The sequence below is a fragment of the Macaca mulatta genome, chromosome 6 (assembly GCF_049350105.2).
Source record: "Macaca mulatta isolate MMU2019108-1 chromosome 6, T2T-MMU8v2.0, whole genome shotgun sequence".
NCBI classification, from domain to species: Eukaryota; Metazoa; Chordata; class Mammalia; order Primates; family Cercopithecidae; genus Macaca; species Macaca mulatta.
In genome coordinates, this window is record NC_133411.1 from 42,986,027 (window position 1) to 43,007,714 (window position 21,688).

At 36.3% G+C, this 21,688-nt stretch overlaps 1 protein-coding gene across 2 annotated transcripts; it reads left to right on the top strand.

The window, feature by feature from the left end:
• The first annotated feature begins 1,360 nt into the window (after positions 1-1,360).
• Positions 1,361-18,984, top strand: RIMOC1 (RAB7A interacting MON1-CCZ1 complex subunit 1). Of its 2 annotated transcripts, NM_001193823.2 has the most exons (7): positions 1,372-1,484; positions 4,805-4,911; positions 6,812-6,958; positions 8,120-8,251; positions 9,111-9,134; positions 9,482-9,572; positions 14,379-14,674. In NM_001193823.2, the coding sequence occupies exons 1-7, from the start codon at positions 1,385-1,387 to the stop codon at positions 14,660-14,662; spliced, it is 885 nt and encodes a 294-aa protein (NP_001180752.2). In that variant the 5' UTR covers positions 1,372-1,384; the 3' UTR covers positions 14,663-14,674. The 2 variants fall into 2 exon arrangements, with proteins under 2 accessions (XP_028704934.1, NP_001180752.2); XM_028849101.2 differs by lacking the exon at positions 9,111-9,134 and having other exon boundaries at positions 1,361-1,484; positions 9,458-9,572; positions 14,379-18,984.
• The last annotated feature ends 2,704 nt before the right edge of the window (positions 18,985-21,688 follow it).

A 21,688-nucleotide genomic window follows, 5' to 3' on the forward strand; every position in this document is an offset into this window, starting at 1 on the left:
TATAGATATGCTAATTCTCCACTCTACCTTCCAGCACCTGCCCCTCCTCAACTACCACCTTCTCCACCCCTTATTGAGAAAGCCTTCTCTCAACTTCTTGTTTATACTTAGATTCTTTTTCTCCTCACCTACAATTCCCTAACTATTGAATAATTGTCTTCTCCCACAGACCACATCATATCTCCTTGCCATCTAGCTTGTTGACAAGAGTGCATATGTGCCAGGCACTGTATGAGGACCAAGGACACAAAACACGTGATTCCTGTCCTCTATATTTAGGGTGAATCGACAGAAGAAGAAACTGGTATTACAAAGATCAGTTAGAAAGTCATTGTGGTCAATCACTTATAAATCACAATACACTTTTTTTTCCCTATTTTTAGTATTTTTCTATTATATAAAAAACTACCTTCCATAAGAAATGGTAGGATGGAGATTTTTTCAAGATACAGTGTGTTAAACTGAAAAATGAATACACAGAGTTAACGATTTGTTTGACCAGAGGCAAGAAAGTAGTCACGGAAATGCAAAGTGAAGTTAGACTTGCTCACTGAATGCTTTGAAACTCCCAGTTGAGAGGATGAACTTATGCACAATTAGCGCCTTAAGGGAAGGGCTTGAGATGAAAGACAGTGAAAATAGTTTTGTGGCTGCAGAATTCAGTACCACTGGACGCAAGATGTCTAAAGAACTTTAAATGTGAACTCCAAGGGAGGTCAGAGATAAATTCGACTGTTAAATATCAGATTTAGAAAAGCAATATTCAGCCACGTAGACTGGCAACTCCAGTAGTGTTTGGAGCTCCCCATCCAGATGTACTACAAACTCTTGGAGACTTGGATGTGTTACACAGGGGACCGGTGGGGTTTCCGTTTCGGACCAGGAGATTATAATCACTTTAAGAACCTCCTTACTACAAGGCCAAAAGTGACAAGCCCTCTCTCCAGACCCTCGCGTCCGCCCTCCAGACTGTGGTTCCCGCGCCGGATAGGGAAGCGGGAATGCGGACGACAATCCGCATCCTGCCAGCCAGACGTCACCAAGCCGTCTTCCAGGAGGCAGGAGGAGAGAGCCGACTTTCCATTGGGTCAGCCGAGGGGCACGGCTGGCTCCCTATTGGCTTACAGGAGGGGGCGAGAGAGAGGCGTGCCTCAACGTCACACCCGCCCCTAGTCTCCTTGCTGCTCAGGATTATGGGAGGGAAGGAAAGTCCAGGAAAAATGACCCGGAACGACCTTTGCCGGCCTGGGCCAGCCCTCTTCCGGAGCTGATGTCTCCTCCCACCAACCAGGAGAGTTCCGCCCTACGCCCCGCCAGTGCTGGAGGATCAGGTGATTGCGGGCAACACGGTCACGTGGCTGGGGCGCGCCCGCCGATTGTGGCCATGGCGGCCGCATTCTGTAGTGTGGTGAGACGAGTGGAAGAGCTCGGGGACCTGGCTCAGGCCCACATACAGCAACTTAGCGAAGCTGCCGGTGAAGATGGTGAGGGAGCGGAGGAGAGGGAGGCGGGCGGGGCAGACGGCGCTAAGGTACTGGCGCTCGATGGCTATGAGGGCTAGAGGCTGAGGCCTGTGTTCCCTTGGGTCCTAGGCCGCAAGTAGCCAACAGAGGTCTGTTGTTTCTGATCCTCGCTGCTCCATCGATTGCCCACTCCCCAGAACTCACATTGCCAAGACGTTGTCTTCGGAAACCGCATTTTTCAGAACTCATGGAAAATCTGTCCAGATCCGTGCTGATGTAAACTGTCTCGGTAGCAATTTGGTAAAGGGCAGAATCTAAATAAAATACAGAAGTTTAAATAAATGGCTAAGGTGAATGATAACACTCAAATTGGTAATGGTCGTTTGCATCCTGTAAAGATAAAAAGGCAGGTATAACAGTTCCACTTTTTCATTGCTGCGTTGTAAATTTGCATCTTACGTTTTGGAGTCTAAACAACATTCTGTAGAAGAGCTTTACATTGGTGTGTAGACTATTCTGCCTATACATCATGCCAGTTCTCACAAGGGCTCTGTTAAGTATTGGCATAATTGTTTTGGAAAGGTGTAAGCTGTTAGGAAAAACTGGGCTAGGGTATTACCTCAACCTTCTGAATTTAAGTCCAATTCTCTTCATTAGGTCTCACCTGCCTTTAGGTTCTACATTATTCCTTTTCGAGTTTGAGCTATTACTACAGATAGTTTTTAAAATTCTTATGGACTCACTCATATCATTGGACTCATAGGAAAACAGTGGTGGAACATTTTCTTAAGCGATTGAATAGTTGGTGAATTTCTTATTAAATAGGATCTATGATGAAATGCCTTAGTTTCAGTGAATATTTTTTGCCGGATTATCTTTTCTCAGGAGTGTTTTGTTTTGTTTTGGTTTTAGAGACAGAGTCTCATTCTGTCGCCCAGGCTGGAGCCCCTCTAGTAGTGGGACAACAGGTGCACACCATCACGCCTGGCTAACTTTGGTGTATTTTGTAGAAACGGGGTTCATCATGTTGCCCAGGTTGGTCCTGAACTCCTGGGCTCAAGCATTCCACCCGCCTTGGCTTCCCAAAGTGCTGGGATTACGGGTGTGAGCCACTGTGCCCGTCCAGGAGTGTGTTCTTTAAAGACCTACTACAGACCATCCTGAAGCGGACTTATATTTTGGTTTGTGGATTCACATGAATAATTCTTGGGTAGTAGGAGCTATTAAGTTGAAAGTGTATCTAAGTTACCTGTAATTCCCAGATTCACTTGAACCAGTCCAAAGAGACCAAAGAGTGTTTTTTATTCACTTATCACTGAACCAAAAGCCATTCTCATTTCCCTTGGAAGCGTTCTTTAATCTGGAATGAATGAGAGCTGGAAATAAAAGTCATGTGCTATATATGGAATTCTTGTTTAGAGGCTTTATACTTCTGAAAATTTGCTAAAATAAAATGACAATGTTAGTGGTTCATATTATGAGCCATGGTCAGCATGGAAATCAGTTCAGCATGGAAATCAGTTCAATCTTAAAAATATTACAAGATTTATGAACTGTAATTAAAACAAAATTTCATGTACTTGAATTGAATTTGACATTTTTCCATGCAACAAGAATAATATACATTCAAAATTTGTTCTTTAATGTAACGACTATGTATTTATACTAGGGTATAGGGGTTTGATAATTTCCATTGTCTTCGTCAAATTAGATGAGATACAGCCAGATATTATTTCATCTAATAATGCATTTTTTAATTTCTAGCCAATTTTTGTTAATTTATTTCTCATTGTACAAGCACAATCTGTTTACTCTATGGAAGTATGTCATGAGGGAGTTTTTCCAGAGATTATATAAGAATCAGTTTCATCTTTTGCTTTGCCAGTCATTACTTTGACTAAATAGTTCTAGTAAAACTACATTTTATGGGCTTTTCCAAAATGTGAGCTATGCCACCACCACACCCCTGCCACAGTAATTATGTCATCAGTTTATGTGACATACTCTTTCAGCAATGGTTTAATGAGTTCGATGCAAATCTTTACATTGAAAATAATGCTGCAAGTTAAAAAACATATTAACACATTCTCTAAAGAAGCACCTAAGGAGTGTCATGTTCCATATAATTTCAGTTTATAGTAGGCTCTTTTTCTATGTTTTGTGGATGTCACTTCTGGGCTAATGAGAGGTGGGAAGACAGTGCTAAGAAGCAGATTTCAACTCAAGTGAAAGTGGATCTTACAGCAATCAAAATCCAATCTCAGGCTTTACCTGAGAAGGCTTAAGGCAGCAGTCACATGATTGCCAACAGACATAACCTGATGGTGCTTTTGCTGCAACAATGAACAGCTTATCTGTCCGTGTAACTCCTGAGGCTAGATCAGGTAGGCCTACACCAAGTGCTACACTATCTGTTCATTGGCCTGTGAAGAAGAAACAGATATATTTTAGAATATCAGAGTATGTTTCAGAAGGGAAGCACAGAGAGGCAGACTCAGGGAGTTTAGTGTCTTGATAGTGGGTGTATCTAAATGTGACTACATGAAGTGCTGCAGAAGGGTGGATAGTACCTTGGAGTGGACACATAAGAAAAGGTGAAATCATAGAAGCAACAAAGGGATTATGACATTAGAGAAAGGGAAAAAAAATCAGGAGATGGTGAAGGTGGAGGGAGGGTGAGTTGTGATTAGAAGACTTATTAGAAGTGTTTAGTTCCTTTTCTTCCAAGTTTGGAGGAAATGAGGTAATTTGTTTCTAAGTTTTTAAAGGAATTAAATACATAGATGTATTATATAATTTTAATCGTAGTAGATATAAACAATTATAAAATTATAATTGCTCATAATGCTGGCATTTTATAAGGAATGCGATTTTGTCAATCATGGTTTTTTGCATGACATTTGCAACTACATTTATGAAATTGTAAGTTTTCAGTGGAAGCCCTTTCTGTAGATTTATGTATATTATTTGTATATTCCAGTAAGTTTTAAATTTAACTATTTTGAGTGCATTATTATCATAAAAGAAGCATAATGAGAATACAGACTGCATTTGAGAAATGGCAAGATTGACTCTAGAAAGTTTTCAGTATTTTGCTTTCTAGAATAAATTTTCATGATAAATTTACTTAATTAGGATTAGGCATTATGAGATATTTCATATTTTAGATATTATGAGCCATGGTCAGCATAGATATTATTACTATAATGCTGTTTCTCCATATGCCATAATATTATTTCATCTTGTCATTTCATCATTTCATCTTCATACATAATTTGTTTTTTGTTTAAATAACATTCTGAAACTATGTGATGTAATTCTCATGTTTTTATTTCTTATAGATCACTTTTTAATTCGGGCCTCTGCAGCATTAGAAAAATTGAAACTCCTATGTGGAGAAGAGAAAGAATGTTCAAATCCATCAAATCTTCTAGAACTTTACACACAGGTACTGAAAGAGATGTGGACTCTGGCATTTTATGAGGGCAGGTTGTTTATTTAGATGATTGACTCCAATTTTAGGTAAAATGAAATCAGTTTATTCCATATTTCAAGTGTTTAATTTTGTTCGAAAAACTATGAATAAAACACAAAAACTTGAAACTTTGAGGCAGTATGAAAAGAAGTAAGATTTATTAGATGTGTTAATTAGAAAAGTCAGGAAAAAAATCTTACAGATAATAGAATTGTTTTCCTTTAGAGATAATTGAACAGGACACTAGTGTGTGCAATGTCCAATCTCTTGAAAGTTTCAGAGGGAGCAGGGGGGGATATAAGGGCCCTGACTTTTTTTTTCCCCCTGAAATTTACCTTCCCTAGGATTCTCAATATTACTCTCCCTGCTAGTGTCATGCATATCTATGCGATTTTTCTGTTCACCCACTTGTTTTTTAACTTTCCTTTCCAAATCAGGCTGCTATGTGGACAATGCCTTTTTTTCTTGGTTTTCTGAAATGCTGCTGAGGCATGCTAACATCAAGAAATGTAATTTTATCACAGTAACTAACATTTATATAGCACTTTGTAGTTGATAGAGTGTTTTCATATGCCCTTTTTGGATTGCTAAGGGATAATAAAACTGAAGTGGTTACAGAAAGTACAGTAAACTTAGGCTTGCCAAGTGCCCATTTATAGCATTTAAATGCCTCGTGCTGTTCTTCCTGTTAAGAAGTTTCTAAAGATAGCTTCTGCCTTCAAACACCATGGCTGAGTAAGCCTAACAGCTACTCACAAACCACAGAGAACTGTTTAAGTTTGGCAGGTATTTTGCTTGGCTTTCTTTCCTTTCAGAAAACTCTGTGCTTGTCTGCATATGTTGTATGTCATCTCATTTTTTTCAAATGAGAGTGTTCCAAACATTTAACTTAGTTACTAGAATAAGGCAAAAGACCTAGACATACAGATTTCAATTTTCCAAATCCTCTTAAAACCTATTTATGGTTCTGAATCAACAGATCACCTTTCATATGATGATGAAATCATATATAATGATCTCTCCTTACTGGCTTAGGCCTTTCACACAATAACACTTATTGCTCCTGTTCACAGAAAGTAAAAGCACTAACTGGGTGCTAGGTAACATTTCTAGTACTTTACATATGTTAATTAATTTTATACTCCAACAAGGAACTTTGAAAAGTATTTTAGTCCGATTTATCATTCAGTCAATTAAGAAGCTGAAGCTCAAAAAAGATAAAACTGACTTGTCTTTGGTTAGTTAAGTGATTAGTGGTAGAACTGACACTAGAACCCAGTTTCCTTAGTCTTAGTTCAATAGATTGAAAAAGGAAAAAGGATTGAGGAGTTTTATATGCTTTAACAGCATCTCTAATATTTAGGAATACTGGGGGCTTAGTGTTTGAGTTGCATATGTTGATGGTATGTTTACTCTATTGGGTAGCAGGATACATATGCCCCTAATACTGGCTCTGTATTTGGGAAAACAAATAAATCCTTTGAAGGTTCAAAACTGGAAGTAGTGACCTTAACTTGATACAGCAGGCATTTAGGAAAATTTCAGAGATTATATAAATAGCAGAATATAATAATTACGTTTTTCATAATTCTATATAATTAAATTCTGTAAATTAAAGCTCTATTTTTTTTGAGGGAAAGAAACATTATCATTAATTCAGTACTTTAGTAAAATACCTATGAAGTTTTCTTTAAAATCTTTCTCAAATTATATTTACATCTAGACATTTTGCCTACTTCTCAAATTTACATATTGAGCTAGAAGATTTAAATGTGTAATAAAGCACCTATATGTGCAAGGTGAAACTGTAAGAATTGTTGTTTTTTAATTTTAAATCATTGATAAATGCCTTTCTTTTTTTTTTTTTTTTAAGGCTATTTTGGACATGACATATTTTGAGGAGAACAAGCTAGTAGATGAAGATTTTCCTGAAGACTCTTCTTCACAGAAAGTAAAAGAGCTGATCAGTTTTCTTTCAGAACCAGAAATTTTAGTCAAGGAAAATAATATGCATCCAAAAGTAAGTTTTACGTTCCTGTTAATTATGATGGAATATTGCTGGTACTGTCCTGCTCTTTGGAGTCTATATTTTTTTTCTTCTTGATTGTATCTTTGTTTCTTAAATTAAGATTGGAAGAGGGAGATAAAAGAGCTTAACGCTTCAAACCAATGTTGCAACAAAAGTATCATATTTTACTAAATGTATTTCAGAATATTTGCATAATAGAATTTGTAATAGCAGTGCCTACTCATTTTTTTTAACATAGATATTCCCATATCCACTCCGTTTACTTTTGCAGATGCTGTTTTCTTGAAGGTCACTATTAATCTAATTACCACATCTGTTGTCCTTATAGTCCTTAGTCTCTCGAACATTTACTCCCCTTCTTAACATTGATCACCCCCTCCCTCTGAGACCCTACCTGCTCCTTTTCCACTTCTTCATGTCTGAAATGTCTTCTCTTGCTAGCAACTGTCCTGCCTTCCATTCTAGAAGCACAGGTATTAGCCAAGGATGTCTCCTTCATCACTGATAGTCTCTATTCTGTCTTTACTTGACAACCTGTTCACAGACTTTGTACTGTCATCTCTATTTGAATAATCCTATTATTTTTTATCTCTAGTCCTGGATACTCTTTCATGCAAATAATTTCTCATCTTTAACTGCCTGCTGTCTATCTACCTAGATATTTTTTTTCTCTGTTTATATATCAGGGGAGGCTGTGGAAACATTATCCCCAAATTTAAATGACAAACCGCTTTAAAATTTTTGATTTATTAGAATTATTTTTGGGTGTAAATTTTCATTATTTTATTCGAGTGATAGTAGAAATAGATATGATCTCACTTCAAGTAATGTATTTGTGAAAAGTTACCTTTTTAATGAAATGATGACTACTTATGTTGCAAACCTGTTAGGATAATTTGCTAGTAAAAATGTGTTTTAAATTATTTTGTAAAACTACTTATAAATTGAAGTAGTTATTTTAATTTTCATGCATTAATAGGCTTGCATATTTATAATTGATTGAAACTAAGGCTTCCCTGTTTAAGTAGCTAAACAAAGGGCACATTTTGTGATGTGAGAATGTTTTCAATTGCTGAGTTTTTGAAATTTAACTTCAACTTTTACAGACATCCAGTTTCCCTTTTTAGCTATGTCTTTTTGTGTGTGTTTCAGCACTGCAATTTGCTTGGGGATGAGCTACTGGAATGTCTGTCTTGGAGACGAGGAGCCCTGCTGTATATGTATTGTCATTCTCTTACCAAAAGAAGAGAATGGCTCTTAAGAAAATCCAGTTTGCTTAAAAAGGTAAGAAGACATTCCCTACACATTTTTCATTGTTGACATTTATAGGTTTCAAAAAGCTGTCTATGTTGTACTACTAAGAGTAGTGGATCAAAGGGTCTTTGGTTTGTATTCTATATCTTTTATTTACTAGCTGTGTAATCATAAATAAATTGGGCTTGTTGTGAAGACTAAATCAGATAACATGTGAAAGCACTTTGTAATCTGTGAAGTTCTTTTTTTTAAGGATTTGTATTATTTTAAATATAAGATAAACTATATTACTTTCTAAACTTTTAAACAAATTTTGTCCTGAAAGAAACACTTGTGAGCCTGTCAGCAGATCACTTCTTTTTTTTTTTTTTTTTTTTTGAGACAGAGTCTTGCTCTGTCACCCAGGCTGGAGTGCAGTGGCCGGATCTCAGCTCACTGCAAGCTCCGCCTCCCGGGTTCACGCCATTCTCCTGCCTCAGCCTCCCGAGTAGCTGGGACTACAGGCGCCCGCCACCTCGCCTGGCTAGTTTTTTGTATTTTTTTAATAGAGACGGGGTTTCACCGTGTTAGCCAGGATGGTCTCAATCTCCCGACCTCGTGATCCGCCCGTCTCGGCCTCCCAAAGTGCTGGGATTACAGGCTTGAGCCACCGCGCCCGGCCAGCAGATCACTTCTAAGGAACTCACATGACCCTGCTTCTAGAAAATGGTGGCCCTCTGATTCACTTGACCATTATGACTGAATCATTAAATCCAAAATATGAGTCTTGGTATTGTATCACTAAGGATTCTAACTTGGGTTAAATGTACACATAATTTAGGTGGGCTTGGAAATGGGAGGCCACACTTGCAGATATAAAAGTTTGATCATAATATTTCTAAATTATAAGTACATATGTGCTTTTAATACATTGTTGTTGAGCACATCTTTATTATCTTTATTCTTTTCTTCCTCTGATAACATCTTTAACAAATATATTACTGAAATGTGTTTCTGGTTAATGCATTCTTTTTTTTTTAGTACTCTTTCTTACTACTAGAGCATTTCAAGGGGTATATTTATATTAGCAGAGTCTTGGGATAGTGGGTCTTTATACCATTGAAATAGAATAGGTGTAAGCTATGTCTATATATTAACCAATTTTCTCTTGAGTGAAGAATGGAAAATATTAATATTTGAAGTTTATATATCTCTGCAGATAATACTTTCAATTCTTTGGCTCTGACTTTTATTTAGTACCTTCTTGATGGAATCAGTTACTTGCTACAGATGCTAAATTATCGATGTCCTATCCAGTTAAATGAAGGAGTTTCTTTCCAAGACCTAGACACAGCTAAATTACTGAGTGCAGGTAATGTGATCTCTCATTAAATTTTCTAAGTGATTTAAAGCTTCTTAAGATTTTAGGAAGTTTATTAGATTTCACTTTGATTTAAATAAATGTCAAGGTAGATTATAGACAAAAAAGTAATCAGTCATAAAAGGGCTTATACAAAATTCAAAGATAAAATCTTTTGATGTGATACAGAAAAATATTTCTAATCCCTTGTGTTAAGTAATTTTGGAAGTTATGTATTGTGTTCCTTCTGCTCATTTTGCATCCTCACACAGTTGTGTAATTAGTTTGTTTTCACACTGTTATAAAGATACTACCTGAGACTGGGTAATTTAAAACAAAAGAGGTTTAATTGACTTTCAGTTCCACTTGGCTGGGAAGGTGTCAGGAAACTTACAATCATGGTGGAAGGGGAAGCAGGCACGTCTTAAATGGCGGCAGGAGAGACAGAGCATGTGTGAGTGCAAGAAAAACTATTATTTATAAAACCATCAGATCTCATGAGAATTCACTCACTATCATGAGAACAGCATGAGAGAAACCACGTGAATGATCCAGTCCCCTCCCACCAGCTTCCTCCCTCAACACCTGGGGATTATAATTCAAGATGAGATTTGGGTGGGGACACAAAGCCAAACCATGTCAATCCTCAGTCAGCATTTTATCAGAACTAGATTTGGCTACTTGTAACTAACTGGAAGTAACTTTTAAACAAGGTAGATATTTAGTGATCTTTCACACAGGAAAGATCCAGAGCTGGTACAGTGGCTCCATCTCATCATGTTCTTACCTTTTTCCTCCATTCATCTTTAAAACAAGACTCTCTCTTTATGGGGAGGCACTTTATTTAGAATATAATACTTTCCAGACTGTGCAGCATGCATCTCTGTTTAGGACATTGCTTTTATTCTCAGTATCCCGAGATGTTCCTGGAGCTCCTTCAGTCTCACCTGTGTTTCAGGCTACAGGCATAGCAAAAGGGAATTTCAGCCAAGTCTGTTCTGTTAGACCGTCCTTCTCAGAAGTTTCTTACAACCTCCATTTCACTGGCCAGAATTTAATCATATGACTTGACTTAGCTGTAAGGAAACCTGGAAAGTATAGTCCTTAACCTGATACATTGCCATCCCAAATAAAATTAAGGTTGTTTACTAAGAAAGGGGTATTGGGGAGAATGAATACTGGTTGGCAACTATACATTTCTGCCACAAGCATCTGTGTACTTGAAAATTCAAGGAACTGAATATAGAGCATCATCTGGGTTTTAGACTTGTGTGTGGGAAGAGAAGAACCATTTACTTTTACCATCTCCTTGTAAATGGAAGAACTGAGGTCCAGGTAAACCCAGATGAATTGGTCAAGGTCAAATAGCTGCAAGTAACATTAGATCACATGTGTAAAATTTTTTACTTCATCTGAAGTTTTGATGGGAAAAAAATGAGATATGAAGAATAATTAGAATACCTCTTTGGAAATATTCTAGTATTTTAAGTATGTTTTAATTCTTTCTGTTTCTTTGTTAGCCTCTCCAGGATTGTTCTATTTGAAAGCATTTTATAGAAAAAAAAATGGTGATTTAAGTGACATGATGTCCAAAAATTATTACTTTCTGCTCATTTAGACAAATATTTCATTCTAAAACAACTTATTGTGAATACAAAAAGCTCCCTCAGTGGGCATGACATTTTGACAAACATGGGGTATTTGATGTATTTATGGCAAGTATATACTAGTTATTAGTTATTTCAGATAACTAGGAACCAATTAGAGGCATTGAAAATGCCTTGTTAAAAATTTCTATTTTCACACATAGACTGATTAAATTGAATTCTTAATGTGGGACACTTTAAAAGAAAAAGGTGGGGGTAGGCACTAAAGCTCATTTAGAACCAAAGGGAGTGGTACAAATCACCTGCTTTCCTAATTCCCCCATTTCTAGTTATAAAGTAAGACACTCTCATAGCCTGGAATTTTTTCTTCAGGAAGCAGGTAATATTGGTGGCATCTCTTTGTCATACTTTGAATTTACTAGCTCCTAGTTTCAGTTGCTTCTTCAACAAGGGAATTAAAAGGGTCAGATAGGGTAGCATTTTCCAGACAAAAAGAAACAGTATAGGCACCACAGCAGTTTTGCTACATACTGTCCTAAGTCCTCTTATGGTGCTGGCTTTTTGTTCTCATCTAAACAAGTTTACGCTTGAACCCGGGAGATGGAGGTTGCAGTGAACTGAGATCTCGCCACTGCATTCCAGCCTGGGGGATAGAGTGAGACTCCGTCTCAAAAAACAAAAACAAAAACAAAACAAAAAAATGTAAGTTTGCCTCCTTTAGGAGGCCAAGGCAGGATGATCACTAGAGAAAAGCCAGGAGTTCAAGACATAGTGAGACATCATCCATCATCTCTACAAAAACTAAAAAAAAAAAAAAAAAATTATCCAGGCTTGGTAGCGCGTGACTGTAGTTCCAGCTACATGGCAGGCTGAGGTGAGAGAATCAGTTGAGCCCAGGAGTTTGAGGCTGCAGTGAGCCCTGATCGCACAGCTGCACTCTAGCCTGGGTAACAGAGTGAGACCTGGTCTGAGAAAAAAGAAAAAAAGGTTGCTTTGCCCAAATGTATCTGTCTGAACATGATTAGATTAGAAGCCGGGAAACCTACTTTCATAGGCTGAATTACTCCTAAGTCCCTTTTGGAGAGGCTCAAATTATTTTTTGTTAGTCGATATAAAATACAATTCTGAATAATTCTTAATATTTAGGGAGAAAAGTTCTATATGAGACATCAAATTTTCTATGGCTAGATCTTGGTGATAATTTACCTAATTTTAGATAAAACTCAAAACTGTGTATGGTTTTTGTTACTTTTTCTAAGGTAAGATAATCATATTATTGTTTAGACATTATCTGTATATCATTAAATTTTATGCAGTAAGCCCTTGTGTCTCACCTCTGAGCCTCATTGTTCTGTGAAGTGGGGCCAGAGAATTTTAATCTTTGGACATGGCCTTATCAGATGAACGTGTTATAAAAATTCCCTTGTCAGAATAAACCTGGAATCACATGGGGGTAAATAAAAAAACTGTCCAACTTTTATACCCTTTGTTTACACCCTTAATACAACTGAGGACCCTCCCTCCCCTACAAATCAGAGCTGGTATCACAAAGGGTTGTATGAGTGGAGGGAGGTGATGAAGAGAGGTTGGGTTAATGGGTACAAACATACAGTTAGAAAGAAGGAATAAGTTCTGAAGGCAAAAGTTTGAGAACCACTATTTATTGTATAGCCATTTGTATTAGTCCATTTTCACGTCGCCGATAAAGACATACCCAAGACTGGGAAGAAAAAAATAGGTTTAATGGACTCATGGTTCCACGTTGCTGGGAGGCCTCATAATCATGGTGGAAAGCAAAAGGCACTTCTTACATGGCGGTGACAAGAGAGAAGGAGAGAGAAATGAAAGCGGAAACCCCTTATAAAACTATTAGATCTCTTGAGACTTATTCACTACCACAAGAACAGTATGGGGGAAACCACCCCCGTGATTCAGTTATCTCCCTCTGGGTCCCTCCCACAACACATGGGAATTATGAGGGTACAATTCAAGATGAGATTTGGATGGGGACACAGAGCCAAACCATATCACCATTCATTCAGCTATTCTGCTGAGCCTGTTGTTTCTCTTGCTACTATTTATAAGCAGAAATTGAGGTGAAGTGAAGGTGAATACTGCAGGAACAAATTTTGATACTTTAAAAAACTTGCAATAGATTCAACACAGAAACTACCACCGTTCTGAAAGCTGAATTTTTCATATCCAGTGCCATCATAGTCACTTTTGTTGTATCATATTAGGTGAACAACAGACATGATGCTCATTTATTTGAAGTAATCTTTTCTAATCACAGAAGCACATTAGAATACGTCATTTATTTTTTTCTTTAATGGCTTTTAAGAAGTTACATTTTTATTTCATATGTTCTTTAGGAAAATTCCATGAATTAAGTAGGGGATGCAAACTCCTTATTTTTCAGATTTAAAACCTGAGATTCAAAGAGCTTTGGTGACTTGCCCAAAGACACAAAGCCAGTAATTTATACCCAGATCTTTTTCATTCTAGGTTTATTTGTCTTTCTGCCAAATTAATACACTTTATGCACCATAAATGTTTAATTATATAATTGCCTACTGGAAAAACTACCCATAAGAAGAAAGAGTTCAACTTTTGATGAAAATTCTGCAGCATATTCTCTTTTTTTCTGGTAATACAAAGCATCTTGGAAATAACACCTTTAATAATTGTATGGACTCTCAGGCATGATTATGCATGATAATTTCTTAGACTTTTAGAGAAATATAGGATGTCTAGGATGCCTGACTTTAGCTATATGAATCATCCTAGAGCATACCCCAAAATAAAGGGTGTGTCCATGGATGGAATTCAGGGAGTTTATAAGTACTCTGAAATTGACTGCAGAATTTGGGGTGTATATTCTGGGAGAAGTTCTGTTCCTTAAATTAGATTCTTGGAGAAGTTCTAGAGTGGACCCCAAAAAGGTCAAAATCACTTACCTAAATGATTCTCTAAAAAAATTCTCTGGTACTCTGTTTTTCTTTTTGTAATGGGCCTCCTTTATCAGCAAAATAGATATAAACATGCTTATTAAATGAAGATTGTATTAGTCATATTTTGCTTTTGTGTTACTGTTAAAGTGAGAATAGAAAATGCTTAATGACAAAAGGAACTTTAATTCAAGTTTAGTTAATAACTAGGGTTTCTTTTTAAGCTTTTAATTCTAATCTGTCAACCTAAATGACTTTCCCAGGAATATTTAGTGACATTCATCTGCTGGCTATGATGTACAGTGGAGAAATGTGTTACTGGGGATCGAAGTATTGTGCTGATCAGCAACCAGAAAATCATGAAGTGGATACTAGTGTTTCTGGAGCAGGCTGCACTACACACAAGGAACCCTTGGATTTCCGAGAAGTAGGAGAAAAGATCTTGAAAAAGTATGTATCTGTGTGTGAAGGACCCCTGAAAGAACAAGAATGGAATACAACGAATGCAAAACAAATTTTAAACTTCTTTCATCATCGCTGTAACTAGAAAGTTCATCTAGTCCTTTTCAAATAGAAAAACAACAAAACCCATGAAATGGAAAAGAGAGTTCCAAAAAAGAAGACATGTTGATACTGAATATGAGAACATTACACTGCATAAAGATATCCAACTTGGGTATCCTTCTTTAAACACCATCACCATCTTTTTCATTATATATTCTTAAACCTATGAAGGGATGATTCTTTAATTTCTAAAGTGTTTTTCAAGCTCACTTTAAAATACAGATGTTATGTCACTAATAATGAGTAGTAACCCAATTTAGCTTTACAAAGATTTTTTCTGTTACTTTAGATTTTTTTTATTGTGGTATATGTAACACAAGTTTACCATTTTTATCATCTTTAGATTATTTTGTATAATCTCCCTACCTTGAAATTTGCCATGAATCAGAAATTAAAGTCAAGTTATCTCACTGCTTTGAATACATAGTATGGATATAAATGTAGGCAAAATGAAAGATTATGACTAATATTCAGATTCCATTTTCAGTAAGGTAAATAATGAAAGATCTCACAAAGGAATCATTGTGTTTAATTATTTTGCCATGTATTACTAATTGTATTTAAAATTTCTACTTCCTTTAGGCATTTTATAAAAATTTAAAAATTATTTTTCTATTTTGTTTAAAAGAAAATGCATGGCTTTTCAAGTGAGTAATGAAGATAAAAATCAAGTTAGGTTAGTCTACCATTAGTTCATATGCTTTTATAGCACATCTTTTCATACCGTATTGAAATTTTAATGTTTTCTACTTTTAATAATAGGGGTGAGTGTTAAAGGCCAGAGAGCCTAACTTGATATCTTGCTCATGGTCTTTCTGTCTACCTCAACTCCTGTTGTCATCTTTGGATGATCTTTCTGATACCTTGCTGATATCTTGGACTTCTGCCCAGTGACTTTATCACATTCCAGCAGCTTACTCCCGTGCCACACTTTGAATGTCACCATCTTGAATTTCTCTTTCTGGTAAAATTTCAGTAACTGATAACTGCCCTCTTTTCAGTTTTTTCATTTCCTTATTTTATTGACTTTTCTCTCCTTTATGTTCGTTCCACATTCTTCAGTTCCTTCTTACCCCCATTTCTTGACTGTTCCCCTTCCTCCTAAACTATCAGCCCCTTTCAGGCTTTCTTCCCTATCTACCCTCAGCTTTATGGGACACTATATGAACTGATCTCACCAGTTATTCTTCTTCCTCTGGTCTTTTAGTCTAATCCTTCAGCAAGACCCAACCTCAGATTAATCCTATTTATTATCTACCTTTTCTGGGATGCTGAGTTCTTTGTGAAGGGTAGTCCTTCAAAGTAAAATCACTACAAGTATCTCGCTTCAGCCTTAGAAAAGCCCTCAATGTAAACCTTATGTTTGTTACTAGGGTGGCCTCTCTCCCATTTCCCGCTGTGGCTGAGCCAAACTTCATTACTTTCCTTAGGCCCTCTGCCCCTCCCCTAGCATATGACTCTTCCTCCTATTGAACAGAAAATTGGGACTATGAAGAGTTCAACTTGTATTTTCCAACTTCACTCATATTCCCCTGTTTTAGCGGAAAAGAGGTTGCCTGCTTCCTATCAAAGGCTACTCTGCTACACGTTGGTTTCATCTCTGCTGTCTCCCTCATTTCCCCACAAAGTGTTGTCTCACTTTCTGCCTACCTTTTAGGTATTGATCTTCACTAGATTTTCTCTCTCTCTCTTTTTTTACTTTACATATTTTATACAATGTCATTCATAACTATGGCTTCTTTTACCACCTGTAATATCAGACTGAGTCTCAAACATGTAACTTGTATCCTGTCTTCTCTCTTGCTCTCTAAACCTTGTTTCTAATTACCTATCAAATGTCTTCATTAGACATCCCACAGTAATTTTAAACTCAGTGTGTCCAAACATTAAGTCCTCATCTTTTATATAAAATCCTTTCTGCTTTCTAAGTTTTATCTTTTTGGGATTTTCCACAGATCAGGGCAACACAGAATGGCTACCTTCCCAGCCATGTCTCTGTAGTCATCCTGTGTAATCATGTTCTAGTCCAGTGTTGCTCAAACAGTTAAAATCCAGGGTGCTTTTGGTAAACATACAAATTCTGATATAGAGCCTTTGTGGCAAAGGGAATCTCAATTCCTGCCCCAGCCCCCTTGCTTATCCTTACACAGCTAAGATTTTTATTTAACTTAACATTTTAGCAAGTTTTATTATGAAAATACCTTTGTGCTTTCTAAGTATAAAGATTTAAATTATTTTTAATATGGTTTTTAGAACCACAGACTATCCCTCTTTTTAGAGCATCCTGATCAATTGCAAGTACTTCCAGTGCTTCCCCAAATGTGCTTTGTGTTTTCAACCTCAGTAGCCTTGCACACATCATTACTTCTACATCCTTCTTTGTGACCAAGTGAATACCCACCTACCTCTTAGGATTCAGCTTCAGTGATTCTGTTTTCATAGGCTTTTTAAAGCCCTTTTCAGTCAAATTAGATGCTCCTTTGTTCTTGTCCTTTACTCTTCCCCTCCAGTGTTATCACACTGATCACACTGCTTTGTAATTATTTTCTTTATTGTTGGTAAGCTCCATATTTTAAAAATTTACCTGTATACATAGTGCTTAATGCATGGTAGGCCCTTAGTAATGCTTTTGAATTAATGAGGCATGATTCTAAATGCCAAAGTTTGCACAAAAGGGTTGTTGCTATTGGATTCCAAACTGCCATGCCCTCTATACCAGTGGCTGACAAGGCATATAGGGATATATGTCATCCTGAGAGGAGTAAAGTATTTAGATTCTGAACCTGAGGAAAGAGAACTTTCTCTTAAGAAGTTGTAAACTTCCATTTTACCTTCATGTCTCTTGTAGACCATTTTGTCTAACTGGTTGGTACAATTATGAGGGTAGTACTGGGTGCTTTTTATACAACTTTCCATCCCCCACACAGTTGGAGAATAATTTGTAGACCATAGCAGTTAAAATGCTTTTTACTCTGGCATATTATAAAATAATGAACACATTTTATATATATGTTAAAGCCTGCTAAATCATTCACTTAGAATGAAGTAACCGCAAGGTACCAAATACCCCACATAAAGAAAGTACTACACTAAATTCACTCAACTATTGTATGCCTACCATATGCCAGATTTTATCCTAGACACTGAGAATATAGCTTTTTAAAACCCCCTGCTGTTTCAGAGCTTGTATTCTAGTGGAGGAAGTTAGACAAAACATTTTAAGAAATAAATGTATAGAGAGTGTCAAGTGATGAGTACCATCAAGAAGAAAAATGAGGGTAAGGGGCTAGTGTGATAGGGAGAGGGGTGGGATGCTATCATATTTAGGGGTGGTTGGGAATTGTCTACTGCTTCAGCATTCGTATCTTCAAATTTCCCTCCTTTGGTTATATACCTTACATATTCAGCACATTCATATAGAAGTTCTGATACTGAATTAAGGAATGGGTCACTACTTAAGACTTTATCATTTCAGCTACACATAAAAGGTTTCTCGCCACTGTGGATTTTGCTAATGGTTGAGTGATATCTGAAGGCCTTTTTGCGTTTTTTTACACTTGGGGTTTCTCTTCAGTTTGAATTCTCCTGTGGTTACCAAAACTCTGTTAAAGGACTTTTCACAGTCCTTAAATTTGTATGGCTGTTTCCAAATATGATTTTTTTTTTATGTTAACTGGACTTTCAGACTTTAGTTAAAGACCTGTGTGCTCTGCTGCATTTATAGGGTTTTGGGCTGCTGAGAATAATTGATGCTCATTAAGGTGCAAATCATGACTAAAGACTTTTCTTTCTTCTTTTTCATATAGTAGAGTGAGGTGAGGGTCATGGCTAAAACCCCACAATAACATTACATTCCTAGCTTTACAGTCTTGCTGTGAATTCTCTGGTATTCATTAAAGTGTGAGCTGTGTTAAAAGGCATTCTTAGATTCATTTTAACGGCATTTTTAAAAACTCACAGTTGGGTTAACATGCTGGTTTTAGATTGCTTGTCTCTTCTCTTTCTATCTTACAGGGTTCCTTTTCTAGCTTAAATAAGGGTACTCCATCTGCCATAGAATCCAGGATTCTGTAGTTTTTTAGTTTCACTTCCCTATATTCTTTTTTTTTTTTTTAATTTTTTAACAATGAGATGATACCATGTTACAGCAGTATTACATTAAGATACATTTAATATAACCACAATTAAAGTATGCATTGTGTATTTATGCTGGTGTTCTTTCATGTTTTTTATTCTAGTGAAAATTTCCAAGTAAACAGTTTTTGAGCATATACATTTTTAAAAAAATAAAACCATACACCCCTACTTGTTGCTTGTTTTCTTTTATATTTGGCTGTTGCATCAGAATTAAAACTTTCATCATCTCAGTTTACTATTTTAACTTCTGAATGTTATTTCTTCTGGTCCTAATAACTTTTAAAGATGGGGTAATATAGTGGTTAGGATTCTGAGTTCTGGAGCCAGAAGGCCTGAGTTTAATTGTAGCCCTGCCATTTATAATACTAGCTGTGTGACTCTCTCTGTAAGTTATTTAATCTTCCTGTGCCGCCTTATTTTTAACGCAGTAGTAGTACCTACCTCAAGGGTATCGAAGATAAATAAGTTAATGTTGAGAGTGCTTTAGTTCAGTGCCTAGTACATAAGAGCACAAGAGAATTAGCTGTTACTACACTGTTTCCCTTAATGTCTAGTTCTGTATATAGGCATACCTCATTTAGCATGCTGACTCATTAGCCAGACAATTGAATGACAAACTTGTTGGCCAGGAAAGCACTGCTTTTTCCTTGGTTCAAGTCATGCCAGCCTTTCTAGGTGGGAAGCAGATTTCAGAAAAGAAATCAGGACTTGGATAGGCATCTCAAATGTTTTTTGTGGATATGACTGGAAGAAAACATCCAATTAATTTTCAAAACATTTTCAGCCCTCCCTCAAAATATATATAAAATCCACTGTATTGAGATGTACTAGTCATCTAAATATGTTATACATACCCTATTTAAAACTGAATTTTTCAATCAGCCTGATTGCCTTGACTTCTGATACCTTTTGGTCTAATTCTTAACTCACAGGTCAGAGGCATTCAATGAAATACTGGTTATTTAAATTTAAATACCATACTTAAAAATAGATTATTCTAAATCCTAATATAGCCACATGATTGAGTAGTATGTAGCTGTAAAAATCCATGAGGTATATTTCTGTGTAACTGCAGAGTGGTCTTATTAAGTAAAAAACAAAATGGAGAAGGTATATATATGTGTGTATATATATATATACACACACATATATATAATCATATTTAAGAAAGGGGATATAAAACTGTGTGAGAGTGTGTGTGTGTGTGTGTGTGTGTGTGTGTGTGTGTGTGGTTAAAAAAAAGAAACAATGGAAGGATAACCAAAACTTTAAAAAGTGGTTACTTATGGTGCTTATGGTGGAGGCAGGAGGAGAGAAACCAGATGGAAAGAACCAGGATGGAAGCTAGATTTCTCTGAATATATCTTGAATTTTCAACATTTGACTTTGGTACATATGTTATTCTAAAAGGAGGTTTAAGTAAAGTTAAGGAAAGCCCTACAAGTCCAAAGCAAAATCAAACAGATGACCTGTGTTGCATATCAAGTTGATGGCTTGAATACACAGGTATGTTTCAATTATCTTTAAAGCATAGTAATTTGTGTGTCCATTCTTAATGGGGTATATCCAAGGGCAAAAAGAAATGTGAAAAAATCTTAAACTCTTCAGTAATTGTTAATCATAACTATGTTAATATAATTAGAAATGAGGATTTTTAGTGTATGAGAAAAGAGACACACATACAAAATCAAAGAGTAAAAAACATCTATAATCCTAAATTTGAATGGGAAATAACACGAAGTTATGTTTTCTCTATATAGAAGACAGTAGGCCTGGAAACCATGTTCAAATACCATTCCCATCAAAATAAGCCAGGGTTTTCTGGAAATATAGCTAACTCTGGCTTGAGCAGGACAATCAAATGACTGATGAGGGAAAATTTTTCTTTAATTCAGCTAACAAAAGAAATTATAAAACTAGAATACTAACATTTTATAACTTGTAAGCAAATAATATTCATTGATAAATGCTGTATCTTTGAGGTGAAAAACTTGCAAGAAATTTGAATGGATCAGTCCAGTGAAACCATTGATCGCTCCGAACATTAGAAAATAACAATGACTTACAGCTTTCAGTCTCAGTATATAATACCATTTACGAATGTGTTAAAGACACTGTTGACATGCCATCAAGAGTGTCCAGGCCGGGTACAATAGATCACACCTGTAATCCTAGCGCTCTGGAAGGCCACAGCAGGAGGATCACTTGAACCTCGGAGGTCAAGACCAGCCTGGAAAACATGGTGAAACTCCGTCTCTACCAAGAAAAAAAAAAAAGAAGAATATAGAAAAAAGAAAGTCCAGAGTGGTCCAGAAAGACCAACCTGGTTTCTTTAACAAATTTCAAGGGAAAATAAAGGAGGGGGAGTTGTACAATGAAACTTAAGCTTTAAGAGTATGTGTAATGTGTGGACCTTGTTGGGCTATGATTCAAACAAATCAAATGTGAAAAATTATTTTCAAAGCAGATGGGGAAGTTAAACACTGACTCGATATTTGGTGATTTTAATGAATTAAAATTGCTTAGGTACAGTGGTCTGTTTCTTAAAATGTGTTTTTTTAGGGACAGATACTGAGATATTTACAGGTGATAGGTCTGGGATTTGTTTCAAAAGAATCCAGAATTGGGGGTGTAGTATTAGGTGAATATAGCAATAGAGCAAGATTAACCAGGGGTTGGTCATTGAATCTTGGATAATGGGCACACAGGAGCATATTATTCACTCTTCTTTTATAAATGTTCAAAATTTTCCATAATAAAAATAAAAATTTTTCTCATTCATTTAACAGATATTTTAATACTTCATACTTAAACTGATTTTTTTTCTTGCTCTAGTTCTAGTTTTTTGCTCTCAAAGTAAATCATGTCCTAG